General features: G+C 49.9%; 1 protein-coding gene across 5 annotated transcripts in view; it reads right to left on the bottom strand.

Moving 5' to 3' along the window:
- Positions 1-247: 247 nt before the first annotated feature.
- NGEF (neuronal guanine nucleotide exchange factor) overlaps positions 248-10,287 on the bottom strand; it is a 111,470-nt gene continuing 101,430 nt past the window's right edge. For all 5 annotated transcript variants that reach the window (XM_043492785.1, XM_043492786.1, XM_038415779.2 and 2 more), the window contains 2 exons: positions 5,352-5,456; positions 248-4,032 (listed from right to left, as the gene is read on the bottom strand). In XM_043492785.1, coding sequence (XP_043348720.1) covers positions 3,860-4,032; positions 5,352-5,456 — 278 coding nt within the window. In that variant the 3' untranslated portion in view covers positions 248-3,859. The remainder of the gene's footprint in view (positions 4,033-5,351; positions 5,457-10,287) is intronic.

Raw genomic sequence — 10,287 nt, 5'->3', positions numbered from 1 at the left:
TATTAACTCTGTCCCTGGTGCCTGGATCCAGATGTGAACCAATGCTTGAGCTGAAAGGCTCAGTATTGCTTTAGGTCTTTACTGCTTCCACTCACTGACATGTTCATGAGTCTGGGACAGAACTAGGAAGGGGAACAGAATTGACTCTGTCCTGGCTATGCGTTGTCACATGAGCGTGATGCGTGAGGAAAATGGTGGTGATGGTCATGCTCTGGATGAGACAATGAAAACGCAAAGAGGGCCAGGCTTTGGAAGTTGCTGGCGCAGTCAGCTGTATTTTCACCACAAGAAAAACAACAACAACAAGAGTTCTTTTCGGTTCACTCAGGCAGCCTGATAATGACCTGGGATCTCAAACCTGCGCTCATGTTTCACAGACTGAGCCCATCGACAGCATTAGACCACCTGAAACTGACACTGTGTGTCTGGAATGGAGGAGGTTAAAAGTGTACATAGAACAAACCCGATTCAGTGGCTGAATATAATGTACCATGTGTGACAGTTAGGAGGCCGCAAAACCACTACAAAGTTACTTGGGTGTTGGCGTAAGTCCAAGGGTTCTGAGCTAGAGGGCAAAGGCCAGTGAAAGACTGGAAACCCCACTCCTCCAAAGTTGGCCATTGAATGATCTCAGCCAGGTAAAATTCATTGCCCCTAGCCTAGGTGGTGACTAAGTATCTTTGTTTTCATTGTAAAAATTATTTTTTGTCCCAGGCAAGTGCCAGGGTTAGGAAATGTTCATGACAATTTGGGCAAGGCTGAATGATCTGTAATATGCTTGTATCTATTTGTCTTAAATACTTTTCATAGCTAGAGCTTCCATGTTTTGGCTTTAAACTAATTACCTGTAAACAGCTGCTGCTATGAGTCTTAGACCCTGAACTTAAAGTCTGGTTGTACTTAGAAAAGTGACTGTACAATTTATTTGTGGTCTTCGTATTTATAGCATCTCTGGATAAAATATGCTCAATTTACAAGTCAAATGGCAATGGTTTTTCTAACTGCCAGCCCCACACACCCAAGCTGGAATCTGTCAGGCAAGCTGAGGCCCTTCTGGCTCACCATCCTGAGAGGTCAGCTCTGCCTTCATTGGAATACACGGAAATACAAGACCTGTGGCATACGTATGGCTGGCCCAGATCAGCTGGCTTGAGCTGCAGGGCTAAAAATTGCTCTGTAGACAATTGGGCTTGGGCTGGAGTCTGGGTTTTGGGCCCATCCCCCCTCGAGCCTCGACTCCAGCCAGAGTCGAAACACGTACACAGCAATATTACAGCCCCGCAGCCCAGGCACTGAATTGCTGTGTAGATGTACCCATAGGCACTTGTCTAACTTAAGACACTCCAAATGTGCTCAGGTGTAAGAGAGCAGGAACTGAATTTGTCAGCAGTTTCTGATGTGCTCCTCACTTTGGTATCTAGGAATTGAATACAGCATAAAGCTTTGCATGCACTTGAACCTTAACAATTCTGTTCATATGTAAGCCCCAACTGAATCCCACTCACTCTCCTGTCGCTGTGTTAACACTGTAATACTAATGACTGCATTGTATAAAGAGCCTGTCTACAGAAGAGACAGTTACACTAAACTACCTCGATGTTGTCACACTGGCATTAGCTTCTGATGCAGGCATGCAGCAGTGAGGTTTATGCCTCAAGACTGCATCAAGTGTTGTGTGACACCTGTGCAAATATGCCTAATGTAGACAGGGTCTAAAGCACATGGTAGTGATTCATCTATTAGCTGAATAAAAAGGTGCTGGTTTTACACTCATCTTTTTTACCACAACCACACTGCCATGATGCTGCCCAGTCTGAGTGGGGTGTTAAGCAAGGCTGGCAGGGGACGGCGCAGAGATCAGAAGCAGCACTGAGTGTCAAGAAATGGCTGGAAGCCTCTGCCTTACTGCATTACAGAAAGATGCTGAATAACTTAAATTCCCTGATTTTATGTTCATGCAAATAAATGCTCTGGGTCAGTTGCCCTTTTTGTAGCTAACAAAGGGCCACTCAGAAAAGGGGCTGCTCTGGAACTGCTAAGAGCAGAGCAGGGCAAATAGCCAGTCGTTGTTAGGATGCTTATTCATGGTCAGTTTCCAACCACTGTCGGTTCTCAGTTCCCTGCTGAAGCTCTTGATCCCTTGCCCTGTGTTTCATGCAATGTTGAGTTGCATCATATAAGGAAATGATTCCCTTGTCCTTCTGGCTGCTGAGGACTTTCCTATATAGACGGAGGCAATCAATACTGTACACACAGTTCATGCACACAGCTGGGTTTACAGAGGACGTGCTGGCCCTCACATACCTTTAATACAATGTCCCCTACCTCCCTGGCCAACTCCAGCTATTTTGCTTGAGTTCTCCTTGTTAGGGATGGGCCAATTACTGCTGCTGGGCTGCCTTTGCATGAGCTGGGGGGTCTGAGTGCAGCCCCTTCCTTTGGAAACACATTCCACAGCATTGTCTGGGAATGTGGTAGAACCTTGTGGAAATGGGCAGGTTACATTACATTCCAAATAGGACCTGACACTGGATTGAGCAAAGTCCTGCAGATTTACAAGCATCCTGGGCCATGGCCTACATTTGAAGGCTCTGGCTCTGCTAGAATATCATCCATGTGGAATGGTTTGGCAGCTGATGTGCAAACTCAGCAGCCCCATAGTTCCTTTTACCTTATCTGAATGGGGGCAGTGCATTCTGGCAAAGCAACACCCTTGTCCCAGGGGTGCTACTGTCTTGCCTGCGCTTTCATCTGTTAGTGCAGTTAGGCCACCATGTGTTCCTCTCAGAGCCTGCTTGTGGCAGCAGGTGGATGGCACCCTCTGCTGCTGTTCTGTGCACAGACACCCTTGCATTTGGTAGCCCCTGGGGGTTGAGCCATAGGCACTAGGTTAAGTGCAGGACTATAGTGAGTAAAGAGTTAGGGCTGCTGAAAGGCAGGGTGTGGTAGCACATTCGCCTAGAACTAGGTTCAAAGACTAGTATGGGGAGAGGAGTGGGCTCCATAGCCCAACAACAGGACTAGGCATCAGAAGTCCTGAATTCTAGTCCCAGCTCTGGCACTGTTTCCCTTTGTGATTTCAGGTGAGAACTTCTCTGCCTCAATTTCCCCACCTATAAAATGGGGACTTAAAGTAACCTACCTCACAGGGATGCTGCCAAGCTTAGAGGTTTTACTAAGTGTTCTGACCCAGAAAAGCACTATGTGCTCCACAAAAAGCCCCTATTGCCCTTATGTTAATTGCTATGTGCCTACTGGAAGAGAGAAATGGCTTCAGCTGTAGTGTGTGCACAGAACGATGTTGTGGGGTGGCACAAACCCATTCCTACAATGGACACTCAGCAAGGGGGGTAACTAGGAGATAGTTTTCTATGGTACGTAAGGTAGAACTGTCCCCCAGCCCAGTTGCTTTTCTAGTATAAATGAATAGAATCAACTGAAGCAACCCTTATATATATGGCCAGCTGGTATGTTACAGCTGTGGTGAACCTCCTGGGTGGCTCTGGTGCGGTCTTGTCCAGCAGCTCCTCAGCGCACAGGGGAGCACTTGTGCTGCCAACCCCAAAGACTGGCAATCCATTACATTGAATAGTTCCTTGAGCTTTAGACAAGTGGCCTCTCCTCTTCCTTGGGTTGGTCTCCAGAGGAAAACAAAATGTGGAGGGAAGAACTTAGTAAATAGAGAAAAGTCTATTTTTGTAGGTGTGGATGTGATCAGCATGTTAAGACCAGGCCCTGTGCCCTGGCACATAGTACCAGCACCACCACCTCATTCTCTCAGCCTGCAGCATCTGCCCTCCATCTCTCTCCGTAAGCCATTAGGTATTCTTTGTGCTCCAGGGCTCGGGGAGACCAGGGGTCATTGACGATTCCTGCTGCCCAGCTTCCTCCGCTGACTGTCATCTGACTTGTGGACCCGGAAACACTCTTTTAGGTTCTGCGAACGGATCTTGGGGTTCAGAATCTCCTCCCCCATAGAGCTGGGGAACCAGCCCCTTTCTTGGTCATGAAGACGCTCCCCAAAAATCCAACCTGAGGGGCAAGGAAAACATGTAGCGGGACAAGTCAACAGGACTAGAATGTCCAAGTGCAGGAATGAGTACGAATGAGAGCGAGCCACCAGGGCTATGCTTTGGAGGGCCTGGGTTGGGGCGGGCAAACTTTTTGGCCTGAGGGCCACATTGGGTTTCCAAAATTGTATGGAGGGCTGGTTAGGGGAGGCTGTGCCTCCCCAAATAGCCAGGCCTGGCCCCTGCCCCCTATCTAATCCCCCCTGCTTCTCGCCCCCTGACAGCCCTCCTAGGACTCCTGCCCCATCCATCACTCCTGACTGCCCCCTGCTGCCCCATCCAACCCCTCCTCTCATTTCTGACTGCCCCTGCCCCATCCAACCCCTCTGTTCCCCACCCTCTGACCCTCCCCACCCCCAACTCCCCTGCCCTCTAGCCAACATTCCCTGCCCCTTACCATGCTGCCTGGAGCACCGGTGGCTGGCGGCGCTACAGCCATGCCACCCAGAGCACCAGGACAGGCAGCCATGATGCCCAGCTGGAGCGAGCCACGCCACTGCAGAACACCGGGTCAGGCTGTGGCTCTGCAGCTGCGCTGCCTGGCAAGAGCTTGCAGACCTGCCACCCAAAGCATTGCGCGAGTGGTGCAGTGAGCTGAGACTGCGGGGGAGGGGGAACAGCAGGAGAGGGGCTGGGGGCTAGCCTCCCGGGCCAGGAGCTCAGGGGCCAGGCAGGAAGGTCCCAGGGGCCAGATGTGGCCCGCAGGCAGTAGTTTGCCCACCTTTGGCCTGGGTTCAATTACAGCCCTTGAGACATACTGGTGGCTTAGCGGATATAGTTAAGGATTAGGAAACCAGGAAAAGCCTGGGGTCTAATCCCTTCTGAGCCACTGACTCACAAGTCACCTGACGTCATATCCTAGTTGCAAAACTGGCTAAAAAGCGGATCTGAGTGAAAAGCAGATGCCACCTCTTAGCTAAGTGTTCCTGGCCACATCAGTACAGAAACCCAGAGCAGAGACAGGACATAGCTGCACGTCTCAGCCAGAAGAGGGAGTTCAAGGTACAAGAACGAGGGCCTTAGCTGATATTTAGGCCCAATTACAACTAAACTCTGCTACTGCCTACAGGGTCACTGTCCCTAGGAGTCTATCCTCTGGTGCTTATGTCCCAAGAGAGACAGGGAGTAACAAACATTCAGGGAACCCCAGGTTGTCCAACAAGGGCACTTCTTTATCTGGAGGAACCTCCGTGTGTGTTCAAAAGCAGCCAGCACAGGGGAAAGCTCTGTCACCCTTGTGATGAGTGATTTTAGGGATGCCTGGAGCCCCATCACCCTTACCATCATCTGTCTTGTCCAGGATGTTAAGAACATCTGCCAGCTCCAGGGACAGCTCGTCTGGTTGCTGAGCCACGTATGGATGGACACACTGCACCTGGGGGCAATCTGACAATGGGAAGGAAAGGAGAGGGTCAAAGTAATCCAGCTGCCCCAGAGTCCTGTGATTACTGTACAGTATAAAATGGTGTAGGCTTGGTCTGCACGAGCATCTTTTCTGTAACTACATCACTTGGGTTTCAGAGTAGCAGCCGTGTTAGTCTGTATTCGCAAAAAGAAAAGGAGTACTTGTGGCACCTTAGAGACTAACAAATTTTAAACATCACTTGGGGTGTGGCAAATCTAGCACTCTCAGGGAGGTGGATTACCTATACCAACGGGAAAAGCCCTCTTGGTGCAGCCTTTTACATGCAGACAAGCCCTTGGACAGAGCAAGATGGGGAAAGAGGCTTCTAAGGTACTGGCACAAAATACGGCATGAGAAATGGAGCATGTAAACTTAGGAACAGGTATTGCTGTATCATACTATCCCTGACTCTCTCATGCTCCCAGGGTGCTAATCCACACAGTGAGGGGTGGGTGGCATGCCTGCTGCCTGGATCTACAGGGTTATGCCTGTGCTAGACAGTCCTTTGAGCTGGGAATGCTGAAGTAGGCTGCTGGAAGTGGGCTGGCTTCAGTGCTATAAAGGGCTCCATGAGAAGGTGCAGAGACCCTGGCTGAGTGTTAACTCCAGTGTGAAGAAGGCTGGGGTAACCCTAGGAGGCTGCCCCACAAGGCCCAATCAGGTGGCCCACAGCTCTGTGAACAGCTCCATGGCAGTGAGGAGGAGGCTCTCGGACTACCTGCAAAAGACCACTCTGGCTATGGCCAGAGTGGACACCTTTTTGGTATATGCTTTTTTACAGCTTTGGAGCGTGCACACTTGTCATAAAGGGCTTCTGTTGTGGCAGCCTGCTCTGCCCAGACATGGGCTAGCCCCCCTGTATTTACTCTTGCTCTGCTCATGGGGTGTGTGCACCAGTTTGCTAGGGCAGTGGACCCAGTTAGGATAGGAGCGAACTCTGAAGAGGCAAAATGTTGAGCAAGGCCAAGGGGGAGCTGATGCAAGGCCTGACAAACTGCTTACAGAAGGAAAGGACTGTCTTAACCCCCAGGTCTCTGGAGTGAAGTTCAGGTGGAGGGGAGAAGGAGCCATGTCAGAGCAGCCTGCGACGTGCTTTAAGTGCACGGGCAGGCTGAGGGGGGGAAAAGGCACCTTACAGCGTCATGGGTTGGGCTGCTCTTGGATGCTTCCCCAAACTATTCTTAGTCCTCATTTTGGGTAGCGCCCACAGTGTGCCCAGTTTTCAGAGTAGCAGCCATGTTAATCTGTTCTCGCAAAAAGAAAAGGAGTACTTGTGGCACCTTAGAGACTAACAAATTTATTTGAGCATAAGCTTTTGTGAGCTACAGCTCACTTCATCGGATGCATTTGGTGGAAAATACAGAGGGGAGATTGATATACACACACAGAGAACATGAAACAATGGGTTTAATCATACACACTGTAAGGAGAGTGATCACTTAAAATGAGCCATCACCAGCAGCGGGGGGGAGGGAAGGAGGAAAACCTTTCATGGTGACAAGCAAGGTAGGCTATTTCCAGCAGTTAACAAGAACATCTGAGGAACAGTGGGGAGTGGGGCGGGGGGGGGGGGGGGGAGAAATAACATGGGGAAATAGTTTTACTTTGTGTAATGACTCATCCATTCCCAGTCTCTATTCAAGCCTAAGTTAATTGTATCCCGTTTGCAAATTAATTCTAATTCAGCAGTCTCTCGTTGGAGTCCGTTTTTGAAGCTTTTTTTTTTTTTTTTTTTTTTTTTTTAAGGATAGCTACCCTCAGGTCTGTAATCGAGTGACCGGAGAGATTGAAGTGTTCTCCAACTGGTTTTTGAATGTTATAATTCTTGACGTCTGATTTGTGTCCATTTATTCTTTTACGTAGAGACTGTCTAGTTTGACCAATGTACATGGCAGAGGGGCATTGCTGGCACATGATGGCATATATCACATTGGTAGATGTGCAGGAGAACGAGCCTGACAATCCCGCTGTCAGGGTGCCATTGCCCGAAACGATGGGGCGTCCAGGATTTCCAGATCCATAGGCCTGGACACTACGGTGCTAATAAGCGATGGTCACATAAACACCACCTTATATCGGAAACCTACTGACCGCTATTCCTACCTACAAGCCTCCAGCTTTCACCCAGATCACACCACAAGATCCATTGTCTACAGCCAAGCTCTACGATATAACCACATTTGCTCCAACCCCTCAGACAGAGACAAACACCTACAAGATCTCTATCATGCATTCCTACAACTACAATACCCACCTGCTGAAGTGAAGAAACAGATTGACAGAGCCAGAAGAGTACCCAGAAGTCACCTACTACAGGACAGGCCCAACAAAGAAAATAACAGAACGCCACTAGCCATCACCTTCAGCCCCCAACTAAAACCTCTCCAACGCATCATCAAGGATCTACAACCTATCCTGAAGGACGACCCATCACTCTCACAGATCTTGGGAGACAGGCCAGTCCTTGCTTACAGACAGCCCCCCAATCTGAAGCAAATACTCACCAGCAACCACACACCTCACAACAGAACCACTAACCCAGGAACCTATCCTTGCAACAAAGCCCGTTGCCAACTCTGTCCATATATCTATTCAGGGGACACCATCATAGGGCCTAATCACATCAGCCACACTATCAGAGGCTCGTTCACCTGCACATCTACCAATGTGATATATGCCATCATGTGCCAGCAATGCCCCTCTGCCATGTACATTGGTCAAACTGGACAGTCTCTACGTAAAAGAATAAATGGACACAAATCAGACGTCAAGAATTATAACATTCAAAAACCAGTTGGAGAACACTTCAATCTCTCCGGTCACTTGATTACAGACCTGAGGGTAGCTATCCTTCAAAAAAAACCAAACAAACTTCAAAAACAGACTCCAATGAGAGACTGCTGAATTAGAATTAATTTGCAAACGGGATACAATTAACTTAGGCTTGAATAGAGACTGGGAATGGATGAGTCATTACACAAAGTAAAACTATTTCCCCATGTTATTTCTCCCCCTCCCCCCCGCCCCACTCCCCACTGTTCCTCAGATGTTCTTGTTAACTGCTGGAAATAGCCTACCTTGCTTGTCACCTGAAAGGTTTTCCTCCTCCCCCCCCCCCCGCTGCTGGTGATGGCTCATTTCAAGTGATCACTCTCCTTACAGTGTGTATGATTAAACCCATTGTTTCATGTTCTCTGTGTGTGTATATCAATCTCCCCTCTGTATTTTCCACCACATGCATCTGATGAAGTGAGCTGTAGCTCACGAAAGCTCATGCTCAAATAAATTTCTTAGTCTCTAAGGTGCCACAAGTACTCCTTTTCAGTGTGCCCAGTGTTTCCCAACCACAAAGGCAACATAATCCCTGCCTCAATTTGCTCACAACTGAAAGACAGTAGCTAGGGAACGAGTCTCAGACGCATAATGGCCAGGGAGGTTGTACACTCTGTTCCCATGGGACTGATTGAGCTGGCCCCTCTCAGTCAGCGAGTTCCCTTTGGTGTCATGGCAGAGGGGAGCCTTCGGGAAGGACTGAACGTGCAGAGGATTGGGCTGAGCACAGGCAGAATTAGCCTCAGAGACAGAAAGAAATGGTCAGGTCTTAGATGTTGGTGGGGAGGCGGCAGCCACAAGAAAATTTGGAAGCTGCTTGGAGTTGTGGGGCAAGGGAAGATTTGCAGACAAACCCTGGGTTACAGGCTTGAGAGATGGAGCTGCTGATGGTGTTGGCAGTAAGGGAGCAGAAAGGTGAGGACTTGGGAGTGAAGATGAAGGGCTCTGTTTTAGACACAGTAAGCTTATGTTGACAGACATCCAGGAAAAGAAGTCAGAGAGACAGACTAAGATGCAGGATCAATGTGCAGAGATGATTGCTGAAGCGCTGAGTGGGGATTAGCTGAAGAGAGGGGAGCTCAGTACACTGTTCTGTGAAACTGTAGTGAGGCAGAGTGTCCTCCCTCTGAGCCTGATGGGCAGAGCCAAGCCAGCCCCACCCTCATGCTGGAAATGGTGGGACAGGACAGGAAGTGTAAGAGGCAGGCCCTCCAGCTCAGTTGAGCCAGAGCCAGGGAAGGAGGCGGACATATCTGTACCCCATTCAGGACTCTGACCAAAGACTGTGCTGTGTGGTGCCCTGACTGTGGAGAGGAGTTGCTGGGACTGCCATCTGCCATTCACCTCGAGTAGACTGAGGACCTATGGACTACAGAGCTATGCCAAGAAGGGGGTGCGGGGAGGAAGTAGCTCAGGGGAACCAGACATTAGTCCAGTTGTGTGATCAGAAAATGAGTCAGCATGTCTTGGTGACTTCCCCGCTGTCCCAGTGATGGGACCACTCGCCACTGTTTGGGTCCCAGGCCAGGGCCCTGTGGAGTAGAGTGGGCTCGGGTCCCCCTATCCCCTGCTGCCAACCCCACCCCTGGGGTGGCAGCCTACTCACCCTGGGCCAGACGGTTTGTGCCTTGCCTGTGGCTTGTTGTTCTGCCCCACCCAGAGAGTCAGAGCCCCAGACAACGTTTTGCTCTCTGCCCAAGCCAGGAGGCTTTGGGCTAAAGACTGCTCATTGCTCTGGCCCATCCAGAGGGCCAGAGCTATCCACTGTAAATTGCTGTTTGCCTCAGCCAGGAGGCTGGAAAACAGGCTGTGTGCTGGTCTGCCCTGACCATAAGGCCAGAGGCCTAGCCTGCTAATTGACTGCTTACTGTGTGATGTAGTGAGGCAGAGTGGCCTCCCTCCAAGCCTAATGGGGTGGGGGGACACACGACCACAGAACCACTACAGAAAACCCACAGAGTGAGAGGAAGGAGGACCTAG

Source organism: Dermochelys coriacea, chromosome 9, assembly GCF_009764565.3.
Source record: "Dermochelys coriacea isolate rDerCor1 chromosome 9, rDerCor1.pri.v4, whole genome shotgun sequence".
Lineage (NCBI taxonomy): Eukaryota > Metazoa > Chordata > Testudines > Dermochelyidae > Dermochelys > Dermochelys coriacea.
This window is presented reverse-complemented; position numbering and strand designations above follow the sequence as displayed.